The 23,623-nt window shown below is 36.7% G+C and overlaps 1 protein-coding gene across 9 annotated transcripts in view; it reads left to right on the forward strand.

Annotated features, from left to right (window-relative positions):
- ABCB4 (ATP binding cassette subfamily B member 4) overlaps window positions 1-23,623 on the forward strand; it is a 69,642-nt gene that overhangs the window by 21,606 nt on the left and 24,413 nt on the right. For all 9 annotated transcript variants that reach the window (XM_015134156.3, XM_015134158.3, XM_015134157.3 and 6 more), the window contains 8 exons: window positions 564-735; window positions 2,792-2,905; window positions 4,021-4,131; window positions 4,350-4,475; window positions 7,372-7,575; window positions 7,937-8,107; window positions 16,659-16,820; window positions 21,376-21,546. In XM_015134156.3, the coding sequence (XP_014989642.3) occupies window positions 564-735; window positions 2,792-2,905; window positions 4,021-4,131; window positions 4,350-4,475; window positions 7,372-7,575; window positions 7,937-8,107; window positions 16,659-16,820; window positions 21,376-21,546 (1,231 nt within the window). The remainder of the gene's footprint in view (window positions 1-563; window positions 736-2,791; window positions 2,906-4,020; window positions 4,132-4,349; window positions 4,476-7,371; window positions 7,576-7,936; window positions 8,108-16,658; window positions 16,821-21,375; window positions 21,547-23,623) is intronic.

Raw genomic sequence — 23,623 nt, forward strand, 5'->3', positions numbered from 1 at the left:
TACCTTGACAGATGAAGGTCACCCTGATTTTTAAAAGAGTCAAAGAGAGAAGCCTATGTTTATGTACAACAACATGTAAAATTTTCATCCCTCACCCAGTGGGCAATAGAGGGAGGATTTTCTTTTCTCCAGAGAGAAGACATTGACCAGAATTAAGAATCTAACTGTTTATGAGTTCTGGTAGTGTTTACAGTCAATTCTGGTTTGACTTGGTTTCTCTCATTCCCTCTTAATGCTGACTTGTGATGTTGCCGTGAAGGTGATGGAGAAGCTCTTACATATCCCAGGATGAGCCCTCAATTCTGGAATAGCCACAGGAATGTTGGTTGGCCTGCAAGGGATGAAGGGAAATGGAGCCAGGCCAGTAAAGAGAAGGCTTGGATCTGTTCTAGGCCTGGCTGATCCTGGATTAGTTCAATTCCCAAAGAGCTGGGTCTCACCATGGGTTCATTACCTTGACTGATTTTGTTACTTAAACCTCCAACTATATAGGAGCTGAGTGTGACTCAGATTGTGGATTGTTATTCTTAATTATAACGTTTTCCCTCTCATTTTTCTGGTAGGTATCAGAAACATTTAGAAAATGCCAAAGAGATTGGAATTAAAAAAGCTATTTCAGCAAACATTTCCATGGGTATTGCCTTCCTGTTAATATACGCGTCATATGCACTGGCCTTCTGGTATGGATCTACTCTAGTCATATCAAAAGAATATACTATTGGAAATGCAATGACAGTAAGTAGTTCTCCTAACATTTATGAAGAATATGAAAATCTTATTTCTCCATCTACCTTCTCTTCTCTTTGATATCCCTCCTTTGTGAAAGATGAGCATGATTATAGGTTTTTGTTTTTGGTGAATCTTTCCGCTGTCCAGTGGGCAGGGCTGACTTCTAGAATATACAAGTCATAATTATGAGTGTGGATAAGAAAATAGCATGTGGTTAGACCATTTGTGAAACATATACAATGTATAAAAGGAAATTAAAATGGGATGAATTTACGAATAAACAAATATGGATGGGAGCCATCCTCCCTCTGCCACTGAGTTTTATTATATAAGAAAGTAAGCATCATTATTATAGAATAGGTCATTACACAAGAGAATTTACATTTGTAGCACTTAAAACAATCAGCTCTCTGAAATACAAGAAGAGAGGTTATGTTAGTTTATTTTTCTTATTTATCAAAATGAAGATAGCTTCATTTTATGATTATTAAAATAATATATACTAATTTTACAAAGGATTAGGATACAGAATTTTTAAAATTAAAATTACTTACAATCTAATAATTTATATTCTCTTGATGATAATTTTTGGCATATATCTTCCAGGTCATTATATATATACATACATACATATTATTCTCTTTCAAAACTGGGATCATACTATGTATACCTTTTTGTAACCACATTTGTGAACTACCATTATTTTGTGACCATCTTTCTATATCGGAGACTCGAACAATATGTAACTATTTAAATAGAAATCTTTTAAAATCTTTACTTCCCTGTCTTACTAAAGTGAGGATACTGAGCATAATTTGGCCCTTTGATGATGACTTGGGGTCATTATGAAAGTGAATATTTTCAGAATGCTTTATGCAGTGGTATATTCAGACTTCATTGAAGGGTTGTGGGTGTTTGACTTGGTGAGCCCTCATTAATGCTGAGTCTAGTTTTTGTCACTTCTATCTTCTCTCTGGCAGTCGGTTTGGAAGCTTGACACCCTTTCTTCACTTCTTCATTTACTATTGATGTTTTATGAAGAAGGGAGGTTGAATCCTGACTCTACCATTCACCTTTGGTGATGAGTTGGTCCTCTCTGGCCTTAATTTCCTCATTTGTAGTATGTGGACAATGACACCTATCCTGTAGGGCTGAGAGTGCTATCCCCAGAGGGAGCCCAAGCAAAGCCCTCTGCATAAGGGGCAGGGACTCTATTGCATTAACCTTATAACATCTATTATGGTCAACATTATTTTTCTTTCTTATTGGTCTTTATCTGTATTGCAGAAGGGGGATAGATATTTAACTGATATTTGAGTTATGGGTACATGAAGTGTTATTGTGTTTTGAGAAAAGCCAAATTATATGTAGAAGTTTTACCATGCCCTGAGAGAAAAAAATAATTTATCTTCACTAACGTCTTTCTCAGTTAAGTTATGCTAATAATCTGGATTCCTGAAGCTATATTCTGAGCTTCTTTATATCAATTCATTTTCCTAGTGAAAAAATACTGTGAAGGTAAATGTGTTAAGTTTTGTATGCTATAGTACAGAATAACTGTGTAAAGGAATTGCTAACCAGTGCACACTGGAGTGATTTTACATTTTATGATGTGGAAACTGCTTTTAAGTTAAAAATCTTCTAAAAATATATGTGACATGGTGCTTTTTAGGAGCATTACATGGGGCCAAAATCTGTCATGTTTTATATTGAACCATCTATGTAATTCCATACATAGTTAGAGAAAATCATATAGGTTGGAATAATAATACTGATTGAAAATGTTTCTCTCTGGTGGCATTTGTGAATGAGTCAATGAAATAGGTTTGAAAAATCTTTTTAACTCTATATATTCAGGAGAACAACAGGTAGTGTGAGAAAATAGAAACATTCAGGCAATAAAATGCTATATTAGCCTTGCAAATGTTGCTCTTCTGCGAAAAAAATTAAAGGATAAACCTAAACTTAGTCCTTTATGTAGTATGTTACATATAAATCACATTTTAGATAATAATGAATGCCAGAATGTGACTTAAGCTTTTCCTCATGTTATTTTGCTCAGGTTTTTTTTTCAATCCTAATTGGAGCTTTCAGTGTTGGTCAGGCTGCCCCATGTATTGATGCTTTTGCCAATGCAAGAGGAGCAGCATATGTGATCTTTGATATTATTGATAATGTAAGTCATTTATTATTTTAATGCCAAAAGAAGTCTTTGAGCTTGTATAATTAAATCTGGCTTTAGGTTGCATATTTTTGAATCAATTACATTGAATAAGTTGTACTGACTAAAGTGACATTTAATTATATGAAATGAATGACCTGTTAGTAATAAATGAAAGAAAATACCTCTTATTAATATTTTAAAATGTATCTTTAGATAATATAATAATACTGATCTCATTTTGGAGAAGTACATCTGCACTAGTGCAGAGCAAAGATGTTTCTCTTCATAGTTTTTAATCTTGATTTTCACTTTCATGTTGTAGCCAGACTGAGAATCTTACAATTTCTATATAGGATGGGGGATAGATAAATTATTGGTCGGGCCAAAACTGACAGTATATTTTGCTGTGGGTTGGCCCTCTCCAAAAAATTATCACCGCATGTTTGGTATGATTTTAAATAAGCTACATTAAATAAGTTAAAACTGACTACAGTGAAAAAGAAAAAGTTTGACATAAAAAAGTATGTCACTGCATTCAAATATTGCAAAGTAGATAACTGAAATTTGATCATTTAATCTAAGCAACATTTCCTTTTTCATTGATCCAAGTCATGAGAAAATTTCTCAGTTTCTGATTGTATTAAAAGTTGGCATTATTTCTAAATAACTGCTATAATCAATCATAACTGCTATAATCAATCATTCAATCTTCTCAGTTCAATCTATTACATTTATTATTTAGGAATGAGCTAATTTTCACTAAATGCTGAAATACTTGGCTATAATATATATCAATTATTATATTTTTGTTATTGCACTTGTATAAATATGCATATCTGACCATTTAGAAAATTTATGAGGATATGCCAAAAGCTTAAAGGGAAATATTATATGAAATGAGATGAATATCTCTTATGTACTCTTCAGGAAAAGACTATTTTCTGAAAAGGAGTATTTCTTTAAAGAGCACACATAGATATACACACAATCTTCATCTTGGGTTTTTCTGATATATAGGGGATTGTGACATTTCAGGTCCTATTTTTGGAATTTGCTGAATCATATTCCTTAAAAATGCAACTTGTTTGTACTATGATGGAATAGTCATTAAATTTTGTTTTATTTAGAATCCTAAAATTGACGGTTTTTCAGAGAGAGGACACAAACCAGACAGCCTCAAAGGGAATTTGGAGTTCAATGATGTTCACTTTTCTTACCCTTCTCGAGCTAACGTCAAGGTACTGCAAGTAATATTTATAGGAATTCCTAACTGAGGTTGATTGTTGAATCATTTTAAAGAATAAAGTCTCTATTATTTTGATACTTATGTGCCTTTTCCTTTGGGGGTTATATTCCCTTATTTGATTTTTTTTTTTCAACTTTCAAACTGAATTGAACTATTCCCATTTTAGGGCTTTGTTGTGAAGTGTGTTCTTTTTTCTCATTTCCCTTACAGATCTTGAAGGGCCTCAACCTGAAGGTGCAGAGTGGGCAGACGGTGGCCCTGGTTGGAAGCAGTGGCTGTGGGAAGAGTACAACGGTCCAGCTGATACAGAGGCTCTATGACCCTGACGAGGGCACGGTAAGTGGGAAGAACCAAGCTTTCCAGAGTGGGAAGCTGGATACAAATTGGCCCTTTGAGATTGGTTTTTCAGTAACAAATTTGCATGTGAATCCAGTTTTGGTAAAGAGCCTACAAAATGGCAATGCCTATGGATAATGCCTTCACACCGTTGGGCTGGTTTCACAAATGTATTAAATGAAAGTCATAAAAGCTGTGGAAGCTGGACAAAGCTCTCCTCTGTTCTGACTAAGCTTTCATAACACATTAAATTACTGCAAAGCAGTCTACAAAACACTGAGAGGATTACTTTCAACGAGTTATTGGGTTTGGTCAAACATATTCCATATAGCAATTGTTGGCAACAATTGATGACAGTTAGGGTCACCACATATTTTAGGACAGCAATTAAATTCATCCAAGACAGTTGAGTTTTCTTAAACTTTGGAATATCAAAGGGGGAAAGTGGAATGATCTCTTAAGAAACTAGTCTCTTGAGAAATTTCTGGAAACACAGGGACAGTAATAGCCTAGGGTATGTTTTTTGCTGTTTAAAAGTTTTGTTATAAATTTGAATTTACAGAAAATTTAAACTAGAGAACTCACAGATCCTTCACCCAGATTTAGATTGTTTATATTTTGACCCACTTGCTTTATCATCTTCTCTTTCTCCGTGTGTGTGTGTGTGTGTATGTGTGTGTATGTGTATTATGTATACCCTTATACTTCAGAATATATTTTCTAAAAAGGACATTCTCTTAGATAACCACAAAACAATGATAAAAATCAGTAAATTTAACATTAATGCAATACAAGTCCACAAACTATATTCAGAATTTCCTCATTTGTCCCAACTTTAGAGCATTGAGTTTATCTGATATTAAAATGGATTATAATTCAATAATTCTGAAAACAGAAGATTATAAGGTAAAAAGTAAAAATAATGACATGCCAAAACCAAAAATCATAAAAAGGCATTGGGAAGAACAGAGATCTCCAGAATTAATATATGATTTTCTATAATATGTGGAACTATTTATTTAATTAAAGAAAATTAATGTTATTAGAAAAATCTGATATTACTATGGGGGAACATAGGCCCATTCTCATTTACTCTGGGTTGGTTCAAGTGTAAATATTTTATTTTTTAAAAAGAACCTAGTAAAATACCAACCATTGAGGATTTAAATTATTATTGAAACAATTCACATTTTTAAAGAAAACATATGTTAACAGAAAAAAAGATCTTCAGAAATTCTGTAACTCAGAGATATTCACTGTGAACATCATGATTTAATAATTTTCTTACCACTGAAATAATGGAAAAAGTGCCCAGTGGTATAATTGATTAATTCAGTTGTTCCTGAAGCCTCTTTCCAATAAAAACTGATAAAACTATGATAAAAGAAAGCAATAAAGGCCTGACATGGTGGCTAATGCTTGTGATCTCAGCACTTTGGGAGGTTGAGGTGGGAGGTTCTCTGGAGGCCAGGAATTTGAGATCATCCTGGGCAACTAATGAGAATCTGTCTCTACAAAATATTTTTTTAAATAGCCAAGCCTGGTGGTGTGCACCCATAGTCCTACTTGGGAGGCTGAGGCAGGAGGATCACTTGAGTCCAGGAGTTCAAGGCTGCAGTGAGCTATTGTTGCACCAATGGTTGCACTACTATGCTCCTCCAAAGCCTGGGTGACACAATGAGACTCTGTCTCTAAAATTAAAAAGGAAAAAAATAAAGTAATAAATTGGAGCAAAAGATTTATTATATATGGAAAAAGTATTATATTTATTATTGCAGAAGTTAATATGAATATATGAAGGCAACCTTGCTCATTATGAACATGTGACTGTCTGGAATATAAACGGATTTGTAAAAAGTTTCAAGAAATGGTCAACTTTACTTATAAATATATACAAATGAAAACAGATATAAGCTATCACCTCATACCTATTAATTGGAAGAAAACAGATTAAAATGATAAAACCCAGTGCTAGTAAATTACAATGAAACAGATATATTTATATATTCCTGTTGACATTGTAAATTATTAAAATGTTTTAAGAGAATTATTTAGCCTTTTATCAACAAGCAACAAATGTCAGCAAATGCAGTCATGGTACATGTAAGCAATTGTCAAGGGAGAAAAAATAAATCATAATCTTCAACTTAGTAATTTTCTACTCTTGCAATAAATATTGAAGGAAGCCAAATATTGAAAGGATTGGAAATAAAGTAAATTATAGTATGTAAAAAATAGCAAAACATCACCTGTGCGCAGTGGCTCACGCCTGTAATCCCAGCACTTTGGGAGGCCAAGGCGGGCAGATCACCAGGTCAGGAGATCAAGATCATCCTGGCTAATACGGTGAAACCCCATCTCTACTAAAAATGCAAAAAATTAGCTGGGTGTGGTGGTTGGTGCCTGTAGTCCCAGCTACTCGGGAGGCTGAGGCAGTAGAATGGCGTGAACCCAGGAGGTGGAGCTTGCAGTGAGCAGAGATGGCGCCACTGCACTCCAGCCTGTGCAACAGAGCAAGACTCCATCTCAAAAAATAAAAAATAAATAGCAAAATATCATAATGCCATCAAAATTATATGTAGACCAGGAAGGTAAGTATGCATTTTTATTTAAATTTAATATTGGAACATAAAAATAATGGTATGCAAAAAACAAAAACCCAAAATAGTTTATGACAAATAATCCTTCCATGAAAAAAACTGTATATATGAAAATAAATATCAGGAGAGAGCAGAAGATTTTTATTTTTGTTCTTGCATATTGGTGTTTATTTCTAATTATTATTTCTAAACACTGAACTAAGTTAAATATTAGGTAGGATGTTTTTCATAAATGGTCCTGATACTTCAGCTATTAGATGGTTAAATACCTAATATGAAATATTTCTTTCTTTCAGATTAACATTGATGGGCAGGATATTAGGAACTTTAATGTGAGCTATCTGAGGGAAATCATTGGTGTGGTGAGTCAGGAGCCAGTGCTGTTTTCCACCACAATTGCTGAAAATATTCGTTACGGCCGTGGAAATGTAACCATGGATGAGATAAAGAAAGCTGTCAAAGAGGCCAATGCCTATGAATTTATCATGAAATTACCACAGGTAAAACCTCTGATAATGTAGTTGTCCTTGAAATTAGAATTTCACCTCACAGGACTGAGTTTGTTCTTCAAAGGTTTAGCTAATAATGTTTGAGATGCATGATTGTCCAACTTTGCTAGGTAAGTCCCCTGAATGACTCAGTTAGGGGTTAAAGGATTATAGCCTGGTAGATGAGTAATATAAAATTTTATACAGAATATGTCAGTTTTTTATAATTCAGAATTCATTTATCTTATCATACTTTATGATACATTAAAATAGTTAAGACAAAGCTCCATGTTGTTTTTATGTAGTTCTATAGAATTCCTAGCCTTTTTAAATTTAAGTTACTTCAAGAGCTGATCCATGTTTTCTGTGGTAGAAATTTGACACCCTGGTTGGAGAGAGAGGGGCCCAGCTGAGTGGTGGGCAGAAACAGAGGATCGCCATTGCACGTGCCCTGGTTCGCAACCCCAAGATCCTCCTGCTGGACGAGGCCACGTCAGCGTTGGACACGGAAAGCGAAGCTGAGGTACAGGCAGCTCTGGATAAGGTCAGTAGACCCTAAACAGCTGAAGGACCACCACATTGAAACCTATTAAAAATTCTTGCCAATGCTTCCAGAGCCTGGATTGAGAAACAGTAACATAAGGGCAAATGAAGCTACCTTGTGGAGCTGTATTGATTTCTCCTTTCTGTCAGGTTACATTGTCTTCAGAGAGAGGTGAATGATACTGACTTGTTCTGACCATGGTGCAGTGAGCCCAGATCCAGGTCTGTGCAACAAGCCATTTAGTTTTGTTTATTTCTTGCACATGGGCTATTGCAAGACTACTTCTGACCAAAAGTAGTCAAATTAAAAAAAAAAAAAATATATATATATATATATATATATATATATTTATATATAATATATTTAAATCTGGTTACCCAGACACTGGTCCAGCTGCAAACTAATTCAAAATATTCACCCTATTTTGTAGGCACATAATCTTTATCTATTCATGTAGGTGACCAGGTACTTTTCTGGAAATAAAGTTCAACTCTGTACTTCTCTAAGCATATAAATAAGCAATTCATTTTAAGGGTGCTGAGTTCATCTGTCTAGTTCAGATATTTCTAAGTCTCTCATTAGCATCTTTACTAAGTTGAAGTATCACAGAAAGGACCTTATCTTAGTACACTTTTGGGGTAATGCTGATGTCATCTGTATTAACAACACAATGTAAATACCAGAGTCAGAGGACACCATAGAAATTAGTTTCAAACACATAAATATCATAAATATATTTGATTTAAGACAGTTTAGTAATAACATGTGTAAGTTCCTTAAGGAATTCTATCGGAACCACCTCTTACAATTTAAGAGACAAGCTGCATGAACCTTATTTCCTCAGGAAAATTTATATGTGAATCCTAAGTTAACAGAACTCCCTTGTATGCTGTAAACTGTAGTTAGTTAATGCTTCATGGTTTATCAGCTTAATATCTTGACTCTTTTCGTTGTATTTTAAGACAGGGTCTTGCTCTGTCACCCAGGCTGGAGTGCAGTGGTATGATCACAGCTCCCTGCAACCTCCACCTCCTGGTCTCAAGCCATCCTTCCACCTCAGCCTTCTGAGTAGCTGGTACTACAGGTGTGCGCCACCACACCTAGCTAATTTTCGTATTTTTGGTAGAGATGAGTTTTTGCCATGTTGCCCAGGCTGGTCCCAAACTCCTGAGTTCAAGTGATCATCCTGCCTCAACCTCCCAAAGTGCTAGGATTATAGACATGAGCCACTGCACCCAACCAATATATTGACTTACTTTATATAATTTAATAATGATTAATAAGACAATAATAATTATTCCTTACAAATTCTTGCACTGAATTATATTGCTTTTGTGTATATTAAATCACGATATGAAGGAGTCAAAATACAATGCATATGAGATTGGTATATGGCTGGTTATTCTGAAGTTACTTAAAGCAGGACATTATAAAGTAATACATGCATAAGTTAAACTATTAATTCTAACTTAAAAATATAATTAGACATTCATGTATTGACATAGACTTTTTAGAGTAGAGTCGGGTAGAATGAGAGATATATTTACCAAAAAATCAAAAACAAGGAAGAGTCCTATTCAGCCCTGGAGTCTAGGTTCCAATCATTTCCAGGATACAGATATTCAATATACAATATTAGTTCTTGCTGTGCTAAAATAATAGAATTATTGGAGATGACCAGTATGTATTGCTTTTCATAATATGACCTCTGCCAGAAAAACTGTGATCTCACAAGTTTCAGTATGTATTTGGACAAGTCACTTCATTCAATTTTAGCAGTTTCTTTGTGTTCCATAGGATCATAGCACACTCCTTAGTTGATAACCTTTTATATATTTACTTTAAAAATAGCTGATGAACCACTCATAACTTTATAAAGTCTCCAAGAAAAGCTATTAGCAGCTTAGGGTAATGGTTAAGGGCGCAGGCTTTGATGCTAGGCTGGGGTTGGAGTCCTGGCTCTGTTCTTTTCTAGCTGTGTCCTTGGGCACATTAACTAACCTCTCTAAGCCTGAGACATGTCTAAAGTAATGGGGGAAGAGGGGACAGAAATAGTATCATAGGATTATTTAAAGAATAACCAAGATACTACATGTAAATTTATTAGCACATGCCTAGCACATAGGAAACACTTGATATTGTTGGCTGCTGCTATTATTATGGTGATTACCATTACAAAGATTATTATTATTATTATTTTGGTTGTTAAATTGGTTACCTATTGCTACGTAACAAACCATCGTGAATCCAGGCTTAAAACACTTCCATGTATTGGCTGAGTAGATCCCCTGTTCTTCCCACCTGAGCACATGGCTGCATTTACCTGGAGGGCTGGCTTCATTAAAATGGTCCATGGTGGCCTCACTCACATGCTGGCTGTTGGCTGGCCATCTCAGTTCTCCATGTGACTTCTCACACTCATACAATAGGCTGACCTGGCTTCCTTACATGAAAGTTTCAGGGCAGTGTACCCAGAGAGCAAAGACCAATGCGTGAAGTGTCCAGAGGACTAGACTCCAGAACTCATCTTGTTGGTCACAGCAAGTCACAGGCTAGCCCAGATTTGAGGAGAGATAATAGACTGTGCCTCTTAATGGGTGAGCAGTAAAAAATCTGTGACCATATTCAATCTTCTAAAGCATGCCCTCTGTCACAATTATTTACATTTCTTCCATATGCAAAAGAAGATCACCTCTTCCTCAGACTGTCAAAATTTTGATACAGTGATAGCATCTGGCTCAAAGACCAGTGTCTGAAGATGTGCATGTGGTCTAATACAGATGAGGGTCTTCATTTTCAGCTCATCTTGACCCAGAGACCTATGAAAAAGACAAGTTATCATCAACACATACTCTCAACATAGAGTTGCGGTGCAGGGACAGGATAATCATAGCAGATACTCATTCAAACAGGAAGCTCATAGCAGTCCTTGGCCACAGCGATTCTGACATGCAGCCAATTATCCCACTACTCCAGGGAAATGGAATGTTTCTTGATTAAGGCCCGATTCTGTTCCCCGGGAGTGGGTTCCCTAGTCTATTGTTCTCTTTAGTTCCAGGGTCTTTTACCTTCCCTCTGAGAGGGCTTTCCTTTTTTATAAGAAATGGTCTGTGTCTGCAGCTGAGTGGCTTTCTTAGCATGTTTCTGCCCATAGAAATTTAGGGCCCTTTTCCTTTTGTACTTTTTTCAGTCTCTTTTAGACTAAGCTGAAGGACTCTTTTAAAGACTTTGTGAGTTTACTTAGAATTTAGCTGTCATTTACTCAAGCCCCAGAAGTTATGCCTATATATTTTATTTTGAGACAGGCCCCTCTCTTCTTTTTTTATTTTTATTTTTTATTTTTATTTTTTATTATTATTATACTTTAAGTTCTAGGGTACATGTGCATAACGTGAAGGTTTGTTACATATGTATACTTGTGCCATGTTGCTGTGCTGCACCCATCAACTCGTCAGCACCCATCAACTCGTCATTTACATCAGGTATAACTCCCAATGCAATCCCTCCCCCCTCCCCCCTCCCCCCTCCCCATGATAGGCCCCGGTGTGTGATGTTCCCCTTCCCGAGTCCAAGTGATCTCATTGTTCAGTTCCCACCTATGAGTGAGAACATGCGGTGTTTGGTTTTCTGTTCTTGTGATAGTTTGCTGAGAATGATGGTTTCCAGCGGCATCCATGTCCCTACAAAGGACACAAACTCATCCTTTTTTATGGCTGGATAGTATTCCATGGTGTATATGTGCCACATTTTATCAGGCCCCTCTCTTCTTTGGGCTGCAAGTGAATCTGCCATCAGAAAACTCTTAAAGAGTTTTTAAGGCTTTGTGTGTGTGTGTGTGTGTGTGTGTGTTTGTAGCTGAAAGTGTCTACTAGGCTCTGCCTAAAATCTTTCAGAGATTTTTGCTAAAAATCTTACACCCACACACTGATTTTTGCCCTAATTTCACTGGATGACTAACAACTTCACTTTCCAACTGAGTACTGGGGTCTGCTATATTGTCTTTAAATTCTCCTTGTAACCAAGTAGCTCATTCTTTAGCTGATCATTCTCTTCCCAAATCTCATTGTACACAGCTAGGGGAATCCACTTGTCTCTCCTAGAGATGTCTGGAATCTCCTCAGCCAGATGTACAGATTCATTAAATAAAATGTCTTTCTTCCTAGTCACTGCAGGAAATATTTTTGTCAAGTTTTCCAAGGTTACATAATGAAGATACTCCTTTTCTATCCTCTTTACTCTCCTTTCAGTCTCCACTAACAATATTATGACCTTCCTTTCAACCACCACCTACCACTCAATCCCAAAGCCAATGTCACATGCTTTAGGTTTTTGTTACAGCAGCATCCCAGTGTAATTACTAATTTCCGTACCAGTTGTTTTAAGCCAAGAATTTAGTGGCTTAAAATACAAACTTGTATTGCCCACAAATTTGTGGGTTGGTAAAGTGGTTTTTCTGTTGGTTTTGCCTAGTCTTACGTCAGCTCAGGGTCACCTGGGCTGGAATGTTCAAGGTGGCTTCACTCACGTGCCTGGCAGTTGGGGATAGCTGTTGCCTAAGGCAGGTTGCTTTTCCTCTCCGAAGTCAGTTATCCTCTAGGAGGCTAGAGAAACTTCCTTTCACTGCGGTTCCAGGGTGACATCTGAAGATGGCAAACAGACGAGCTGTGTGAGATCGCTTGAGGCCTGGGCTCCAGAAATTGTAGAAATCAATTTCTTTACATTTTCTTTGTCAAAACAAGTTACAGGGCCTGCCCAGATTTGAGGAGGCAGAGAAATTGACTCCACCTCTGTACAGCAGAAGCCACAAAGTGTTTGTGGCCATATTAATCCGCCATAGTTGCTATGAACATAGTTCATAATCTACACTAATTGGCTCCACACTGCAAGGTAACTATGCTAATATTTTTACAGACAATAAACCATACCTTTAAAGATAAACCCTTTATGACTATATCCCCAAAGATGATACCAATCAGTCAGTTAGCCAGTCACTCTAATTTACAAGCCAACTTTCTTTTTAATGATGAAAAGTTGAATTTCATAAATTGTAGTCTTGCTTCTGAGGACCATAAGGATATATCACTATTATATCTACTGTTATTTCTACCCAATTACCCATCCTGGAAGAATAATATTTTTCTTTTGTGGATCCTTATACATTGATCAGTTCTTCCTTGTGTGGCACCAGCTTACTGTAGTTAGCTACTTATTTTTATGCCACCCCCAGGAGGTAGAATTAATAAAAAGATTCATATTTGAATCTCTACAGCAGCCCAGTGCCTTGCAGATAGTAGAGGCTAAATATTTACTAAATTGAATATGATGGTCCAGCTCATTGAGAAAATATGTCTACATTAAAATAATATTTCTTTTTTGAGACAGAGTCTCGCTCTGTCTCCAGGCTGGAGTGCAGTGGTGTGATCTTGGCTCACTGCAACCTCCGCTTCCCAGGTTCAGGCAATTCTCCTGCCTCAGCCTCCTGGGTGTCTGGGACTACAGGCACATGCCACCACACCCAGCTAATTTCTGTATTTTTAGTAGAGATGGGGTTTTCCCATGTTGGCCAGGATGGTCTCAATCTCCTGACCTGATCCGCCCGCCTCGGCCTCCCAAAGTGCTGGGATTACAGGCATGAGCCACAGCGCCCGGCCCTAAAATAAATTTTAATAGTGATGACCATATTAGCTTTTGACTCTACAGATAGCAACTATTTGTCAAAATAATTAAAATGCTATTAAATATAAGATCTTGAAGAAAGATATAACAGCAGATTTGGTATTTTGACTCTTTTAAAGAAAGTCAATACAGTTTCATACCTACACGCACACTCCTGATCATGGCATTATCATACAAGAACAGGAAAAGAAACAAAATGGTGGCTGGGCACAGTGGCTCACCCCTGTAATCCCACCACTTTGGGAGGCTGAGGCGGGCAGATCATGAGGTCAGGAGATTGAGACCATCCTGGCCAACAAGGTGAAACCCCGTCTCTACTAAAATACAAAAAAAAAAAAAAAAAAAATTAGCTGAGCATGGTGGCGGACACCTGTAGTCCCAGCTGCTCAGGAGGCTGAGGCAGGATAATCGCTTGAACCCAGGAGGCGGAGGTTGCAGTGAACCAAGATCACACAACTGCATTCCAGCCTGGCAACAGAGCAAGAATCCATCTCAAAAAAAATAAAAATAAAAAAAGAACCAAATTGGTGATGCTGTGGTGATTTTTATAAAAAGATTCCAAAAGGTTTCATTTTGATGCTGTTTTACCAAAGTTCCAGAAAGGCTAGTAGATTAGTCCTCCCTTTGTTTAGGCCCGCCTTTCATCCCTGCACATCCCAAATTAGTCTAAGGTCTAAATTTCATAATAGTTGGTGTACCTAAATCTAGGATATTTATTTGCCAATGTCCTGTCATCATCAGGATGTCTGGGAGCTCTGGAAAAAAAAACTCTTTTGTGTGTGTCAAAGCTCTACTTTGGCCAACTTCTCTTGGTCAAAGGTGACAGTTGCTTACTTTTAAATTGATGAACACATACTTTATTTCTTTCACATAGCAATCATTCACTCATGCATCTGATTCCAATTCCTTTGTGTATATATGTTGACATATCATCAATCTATTATCATCATCATGATAATATAGTCATTGTTAGCAATTTATTCATCACTATTAGCATTGTGAATATAATTACAGTAATCAAATTATTTCTTATATGCTTTATTATATATGGACTAAACCCAGCTTCCATATAAGTAAATATTTGTGAGTGCTTCTTTGGGGCTTATATACTAAAAATGAAAGAATAGTCTTAAATGTTGTCCAAGAGAGCTGTGTTCTAGCCTCTCTCTCTTTTCAGTGATTTTTCTCTTTTATATTTACTTAAAAACAATTGATTCATCTGGATTTATTTTAATGTAAGGACTAAAATAGAAATAGCACATTACTTTATTAAGTGGCTACACAATTGTCCCAATACCATTTATTGTATAATTCACCTTTTCTCCACCAATAGGTAGTACCGTATTTATTATAATTAAATTCTTAAATGGTTTATGTCTATTTCTGGGCTCTCCATTTGGTTCTGTTGATCAAATTACCCATTCACATGCTGGTTTTCCCTAGATTTTACTATTTTAATTGCTGTAGCTTTTTATGTACTAATATCTGTTCGAGATATTTCCTTCTCATTATTCCTCTCATTGACTTCTTTTTCAGAATTTTCATGGCTATCTTAAAAAAATTGATATACAAATCACATGCCATAAAACTCACCCCTTAAGAATATACAATTTCAGGGTTTTTAGAATATTCACAAGGTTGTGCAACCATCACCACTATCGAATTTCAGAACATTTACACCACTTCATTAAGAAACCAGTCACCCTGCATTCCACCCTCACTCTAGCCCTTGGCAACCATGAATCTACCTTCTGTCTCTATGAATTTGCCTATTCTTAGATATCTCACATAAATAAAATCATACCATGTGTCATCTTTTGTGACTGGCTTCTTTCACTTAGCACAATGTTTTCAAAGTTCATCTATGTTGTGATGTGAATCAAAATGCATTCTATTTTATGGCCTAACAATATTCCATTGTATGGATATACCACATTTTTTTATGTTTGCCAATTGATGAATATTTGGATTGTTTCCACTTTTTGCCTATTATGAATCTAGCCTCTCATTTTTAATTTATATGTTAACCATTTAGGTGAATTAGGCTATTCTCTAATAACCATCCTAATGATGTGGTTTGATTGTCTCAGAGTAGGACTGATCTTAAGCTATTGGGTAAAAGGGCTAATGAGTGTCAGAAAGAGTAGCTATTACTAATGACATAATATCAATACTTTTATTGGCATTATCTAGGATTTAAATGCCCATTTATAAATCCACCAAGCAAACATATGAGGCCACTAAACTAGTTAGACAGGTGATTTGTAGATTTTAGCATGCATAAAAATCACCTAGCGCACTTGTTAAAGAGCAAAGTTACTTGCCTTACTCCAAAGATTATGCTTTGGATGGTTTTGAACCATAATTTTAACAGTCCTGATCCCAAGGTACATTTTCACCTAAACTGCCTGCTTTCAGTTCATCAGAATCAGTTACGATCAGGTTCCTAAAAAGGGACCCTACAGCAGTGCTCTGGAAAAGGCTGTCACTTGGCAACAACTTCCCTAAAATATTTCTGGTAATGTCTCTAGCATTCCATATAACTTAGAGCTAGGGATTCTCAGACAAGTGTGAGCACACTGAAGAAGGATCAAACCCCTGTTTTTCTTAAGTAAACACTGACACTACCATGGGTTTCTGGAGAAATCATCCATCCTGCTACTGAAGGGGTTAGCCACTTGTCTGGTCCCAAACTCAAGTCTGACTTTAATTTTGCGTCAAGAGTGATGCCTTTGCCATAATCACACAAAGATCTGGAGTATAAACTACTCTCTAATCATCTACAAACAGCATTCGTCCAAGTGCTTAACTGTGCATGTTAATTGACAGTGTGCCAATATTGTAACCCTGATGCATCACATTTTTGTTCTTTTAGGCCAGAGAAGGCCGGACCACCATTGTGATAGCACACCGACTGTCTACGGTCCGAAATGCAGATGTCATTGCTGGGTTTGAGGATGGAGTAATTGTGGAGCAAGGAAGCCACAGCGAACTGATGAAGAAGGAAGGGGTGTACTTCAAACTTGTCAACATGCAGGTACTTGCTTTTCAGGAATTTTTTCTGCTATTTGCTCCTCAATATAGTGTTCTTTAAATAATAAAATATGATCCAATGATTGCTATACTGAGCAAGAAGAAACTTCGATGAGATGCCTAAAAGTGTGTATCTGAGACTTTAAATCAGAATCTGTAAAGAGGTGGCAGGTGAGAAAATAGGGGAAAGGGCCAAAAACATCATGGATATATTCCTTAGGACAGAGATTCCTAATTACCTGGGGAATATGATCAAACTAAAAGGTCCTTTCTACCAAAATGGAATGATCAGAGTTTTGGGAGTCAGAGGATGAGAGAAGTGTTTCACACTTGTCTGAGGAGTCCTGGCTCTGAATTATATGGAATGCTAGAGACTTTACCAGAGACATTTTAGGGAAGTCATTGACAAGTGACAGCCTTTTCCAGAGCACTGCTGTAGGGTTCCTTTTAACGAGCCAGGATCTCTAGTGGTTGAGGGAGGTCTCGTGTGATCTAAAATTGTTTCCCAGATGATCCTAATAAGACCATCATCAAGATTCATGGCTCTAGGAAGTGAATAGTTTGTCTTTTAAAAGGAAAGAGCAGGCTGGGTGCAGTGGCTCATGCCTGTAATCCCAGCACTTTGGGAGGCCGAGGTGGGCAGATCACCTGAGGTCAGGAGTTCGAGACGAACCTGGCCAACATTGTGAAACCCCGTCTCTACTAAAAATACAAAAATTAGCTGGGCATGGTGGCGTATGCCTGTAGTCCCAGGTGCTTGGGAGGCTGAGGCAGGAGAATCACTTGAATTCAGGAGGTGGAGATTGCAATGAGCTGAGACCACACCACTGTACTCCAGCCTGGGTGACAGAGTGAGACTCCATCTCAGGGAAGAGAGAGAAAGAAAGAGAGAGAGAGAGAGAAGGAAGGAAGGAAGGAAGGAAGGAAGGAAGGAAGGAAGGAAGGAAGGAAGGAAGGAAGGAAGGAAGGAAGGAGCATTCATTCACTGTAGTTCCTAAAACAGGTTATATTGATAACTACTGGTTTTTCTTCTTATTAAGACATGTTATTATACTCAGTCACTTGAGCAACATTGCAGAATAAATAACCTAAAAATATTTTATTCTATGAACAGATTCTGTTTGTGAAAGTATATACATTTGCTTTGATACAACTGTGATTAGTATGTACACACATAGTTTTGTTCTTTTGTCTTAACATTTCAGATATATGTCATCCACATACTATTATTTTAATGGGTGCTCAGAAGTTCATTTTATTAATGTGTGAAATTAGTCATTTTTCTAAAGTTAGATATTTGGTCTGTTTCCAGTATTTCTCTATTCTTAATTTTGCCATTGTGAGCACAAGTAGATCAAAAAAAGTTGTCAAAATTTTGCCTTGTTTTCTGACAAGTAACTTAACTCTTCTGAGCCTTTGTTTCTACATTTGGAATACCAAACCTACCATGAGAGGTTGCTATAAGTTTATAAAAATAAACATCTGAATATTTGTGTACCAAAAAAAAAACCCACTGAAATGTTTAAAAGGGTAGATTTTGTGATATGCTAATTATATTTCAAACAAGCTGTTTTTCTTTTTTTAAAAAAAATTAGATGGTGATAAATGGTGGTTACTAAAACTTGCAAATTCCCCCAAATGAAAATACCAAATGTAATGACGAAAAGTTTTATAACTCAGGCTTGCATTTGCCAGAGAGTGTTCTCCAGTAGGAGGGAATCAATCACGGTGTCTTTGCCGAATGCTACCATATGGTCTAGCCACCATAAAGGATCTTTGTCATTTCACTAGTTAGGAATGCATAAAATGTTACTTTAAATCCATTTTAGTTTTCATTTCATGAATGGTTACCAAGGGTCTGTGATTTTGCCCATAATGACATGTTGAATCCTCAAGTGAGATAACCACTTGGCTGTCCTATTGCCATAAGCTCTGTAAGAATGATCTCTGCTTCCATCAGGACTTGGATTGGGAGACTGCTAAAGAGATACAGACAGCTCTCACCTTTGTATATCATATTCCCAAGCTTACTTTCTTAGGAAAAGTTTTACATTTGAAGACTGAACAATGATAGAAATCTGGCATGATAGAAATCTGTCACCAACTAGGCAACAGCTTTGAGCAAGTCATTTAACCAAATTGGGTTTTGGTATCCTCACTTGCTAAATGAGCATGAGCTTGAAGTAAGATGACCTCTGATATTTCTACCAGCTCTGGCATTCTGTGATTCTCAGCCCCTTTGAATGGTTCCACCTGGTACTCCCAAATTTCACATTTCTGATTTGAGTTTTGCCCTCCCACTTACTTGGTAAGGCTGGAGAGATGAGGGAAAGACCCATTGTGAGCCTGAGAGTCAGCAGATGCTCAAACTAATGCAGTACTCTTTTCTCAAGTCTCAAAGACCAACCTGGTTTTCATTCAACCTTGTTTTGGTGTTGTTTCTAAGAAGTGTCACTGCTTTTCCATTAGGTAGACTGTTGGCTCTTAGTTGTTTCTCTTAAGTGTATCTTAATTTTTTTCTGATTATAAAGTAATGCATTCTTTTAAAAAATCAAGCATTTTTAAAAAATCCAAACATGTACATTTTAGAAACTTGAAAGTCATCATAAGCCAAATCCCTACAAATAGCCGCTGATAGCCATTTCATATTTATTTTTCATCTTTGCCAGTTTAAAGAGTTAAACAGTATCTTCAAATTTAACTATTTATAAGATTGAGCTTATTTTCACATTTTTATTGGCCATTTATATTTTTCTTCCTCTGTGAAAGTATTTGTTCCTGTATTAGGACATTTTTCTGTTGTGTTGTTCCTAATATTCTTATTGATTTGTAAGAACTCTTTACATAAAAAGGAAATACACTCTTCTCTTACATGTATTGGAGAGATTTTTTTTTTCCTGCTTCGTTCCTTTCAATTTCACTTTGTTATATTTGGCTACTATAAAGAAGCTTTAAAATTGTATGTAATTAGGTTGTCAGTTTTTTCCTCCATGTCTTCAGGATTTGAGGTTGTTCTTTGAAAGGATATTCACCCCATTTCCTTTCAGAATTTATTGTTCTGCTTTTTACAATTAAATCTTTGAGACATCTGAAGTATATCTGGGTGGAAGAAATGAGGGCTACTGGTTTTAAATAGATACTTTTTAACACCTGGTGGAAAAGTGGCTATCTTGGCTTGGAGCTTGATGACTTTCAGCTGAAGCACCCAACACCAAGTGAGTGTTTTAGGTAAGGCACAGAAAAAATATTATGAAAGAGAAAGGTAATGTTCATTTGGTCATAGAAGGAAGCTAAAATCTGAATGGGCTTATTGGAAGAACTGTCCGTTGAGATGGACCTCTTGATAGCATCGATGAGATTACAAAAAGAGGAAAAGTTCCGGGGAAGTATTCATGAGAGGTGGTCCGGTTTGACTTGCCATGAGCTAGATTTTTGGGAATCCAGGCTTGGGCAGGTACTGGGAAGCTGGGGATGATTTTGAGCTGCCCTTTAGGAAAATAAAGCTGGTAGCAGTGTGGGAACAGATGGCAGTGAGAATGCAAGGGATAAGTTACAAAGTTTGTAGCCTAGATTGGTTTTTGTTGAGAGATGGTATAAAATTGATTCAGTAATGAGCAAATAAGGAAGTCCACCAAGCAGAACATATCATTGCAATGCGGTTCAAGGCAATATATAAGCACATGGGCAGTGTTCTGTCAGATGTTGAATGAGCAACTGGAAGAGATCATAATTGGCTAAGAGATCATAATTGGCTATTGTAGGTACAGTAAGGCACTAGCCATAGGATTGGGTTCAGGGCAAGACTTGAAGGGAGGAGCAAGAACAAGACACTACTACAAGGACTAAGACCCTGAACCAACCATTAAGATGTGTAGTTGGACATAGATGAAGCAAATAGGGAAGCAGACCAAAGTCCAACTCCAGCAGGGCTTGATGTTCCCTCACCCTTACTAGGCAGTGAACTAAAAGTCCTTAGATGACCACTCCCCATCCCCATTCCCATTAAAAAGAGAGTTGATCTCACAGTCAGCAATGAGGCTGAGCCTGCATGTTGGGTCACGTGGGTCAAGGTGTGCGTCAGAGCAGGACTGTGAGGAAGGAAGATGACCATATTCAGCCAGTCAAGGAAGACAGTTTTACCTCCCTAGTGATCAGGCTCTTTGATTCAGCTTTCCTTGTTTGTAGCTTTAAAAACAAACCCTTGATAGCGTTTCCATGTACTCCTCTTCCCTTTCTTGGTGGCCATGACTTGTTCCCTGGATTACTGCATATTGAGTAAATTCCTGTATACTTTCTGGATTATGAAAAATGTGTCTTTAAATTTTTAGAAAATATTCTTATACTCCAATTTTCTTATTGTTCAAATTGAATTTAACTTTTCTATAGTTCTTTATAGGTTTTTAGTTATTCTTGATTGAGAAGCAGTTAGGAAATCTGAAAAGCTTGATACATGTAATATTCCAAATTGCTTTATGATTCTAAACTTGGAGGTTACGTCCATTTGGACACACACACACACACACATACACATACACTTTAATGTCTTGATATTCTTTCAGATATCAGGTAGCCAGACCCAGTCAGAAGAATTTGAACTAAATGATGAAAAGGCTGCCACTGGAATGGCCCCAAATGGCTGGAAATCTCGCCTATTTAGGCATTCTACTCAGAAACACCTTAAAAATTCACAAATGTGTCAGAATAGCCTTGATGTGGAAATCGATGGACTTGTAAGTTGTTTTTCACTTAGATTAAGTCTTTTACTTTGTAGTTTTGCTACAATTGTTGAAATTCTTAGCCTTGCAAATATTTTTTAGGCACAGATGACTGCAACTATGAGCCATACTCTTTGTAAAGAAAAAAAATTCAAATTTTAAATGTATTTGACAATGAATTGAAATCAGTTCCAATTATAAATGGATTTTCAAGGAAAAAAAATCCAGAAATGTAGTCTTTGTGCTGAGAGGCTTAATATTAAAATTGAATTTGACATTCATCTTTGAGGTCCAGAGATAATAAGACTGGTCCAAAACGAGAGGCCCTGATATTTGCATACTCGATTGGGTAGGATTACATTTGATTATCTTTATTAGGAAACCCAGAATAGCATCCGTTTAAGCAAATAAGAGCTTTTATTTCTGTTTCACATACCAAAATCTTAGAGGTGAAAAACTCAGGGCTAGAACGGTAGCTCCACAGTCCCCATAGACACAAGCTCCCTTCATCTTTATCTGCACTACCCTGGCATCAGGTTTCCATCCTCAGGGTCACTTATGATCTAATGTGGCTCCTGAAGCCCTACCTATCACATCTGTGGTCCAAGCAACAGGAAGAAACAAAGAGGTTTTCCAGAATTCCCATATAATACTATTACTTATAAGTCATTGGTCATAATTCAATCACATGGCCATACTTAGCATGAGTATGGAAAATTCAATTTTTTTTGGTTTTTTGCGGTATGCATTGACACTCTAAATTAGATTGGAATTATCTTACTTAGAAAAAGAGGAGAATGGTGAGAAATAGCAACGTTGGATTTAGAAGATTATTAATTCCAGTTAACAATTTTATTTATTTATTTATTTATTTTTAATGTTATTTTTTGAGACAGGGTCTTGCTGTGTTGCCCAGGCTGAAGCACAGTGGTACAATCGCAGCTCACTGCAACCTCTACTTCCTGGGGTCAACTGATTGTCCCACTTTAGCCTCCTGAGTAGCCGGGACTACAGGTGTGTGCCACCACACCTGGTTAATTTTTTTGTGCTTTTTGTAGAGACAAGGTTTTACCATGTTGCCCAGGCTGGAACAAATAATTTTATTACAGAGAGGGAATCCATTCCAAAAAAAGATTTCCTTATTTCAAGATATAGTTTTGAGATATTTTGATGTTGTTTGTTGACGAATGCTGAGTTTATTTTTACTCCTGTGTTGGCCTGAGAAAACTAATACTACCAAGAATGGAGTGTATCTGTTTTTATCTGTGTAGGCTATTACTGCAGAAATTACAAGGCCTCTTTTAGAGGTCTTAATCTTGGTATATTTATAGAAAGAAGAATAACAATTGTACCATTTTGGAGCTTCATTATTATAAGTAAGATAAGCAATTTCTCCTCTTTTGGCTATGGAATTATCCACTTTTCATTTCCTCATTTATTTTGAGAGTTATTTTACTCTCTCTTTAAACTCCAGTATTTCACAGGAGCACGTCTCTTGAAGAAATGAACATAGAAGAGGGGGAGGCAGGAAATGCTGCAATCAACAACATTGTCCCAAGTACCATCATAGGGAGAAAACAACGTGCCAAAGGAGAGGGAGAGATTAAGTCTGATTAGAGGGACCTGGGTAGACCTGTTTGTGTGCTGAAGAGCAGTAATCCAAGAAAAAGATTCATTCATTATGCTGGAGATAGGGACTTAAAGATAAAGTTAACTAGAGAGAAAAAAAAAAAAACCCTGAAATACAGAAAAAATGAGTAATTTGTAAGAAGAAGGCTGAATAGAACCCACTTCTATATTCTCTGTTTTTTAGAGATATAAATATAACCTTTCTCAGCGACCTCAAGCTTTTGGGATTCCATAGTCACCTATGTCTCAAGTTTAATGTTAAACTGCTTCTATCATCAGAACATTCTTTATGAGACCTAAATCCTGCATGCTTGGTCGGACATTTAATTAAACATTTGCTGAGAATCTTATATGTGCCAGGAATTGGATACTTTCTAGGAATATAAAGATATAATATTTACGTTTAAAAAAAGGTTACATACTAGAAATGGAGATATGTAAACAAAAAAATCACAAACAAGCT

The sequence above is a fragment of the Macaca mulatta genome, chromosome 3 (genome assembly GCF_049350105.2).
Source record: "Macaca mulatta isolate MMU2019108-1 chromosome 3, T2T-MMU8v2.0, whole genome shotgun sequence".
NCBI lineage: Eukaryota > Metazoa > Chordata > Mammalia > Primates > Cercopithecidae > Macaca > Macaca mulatta.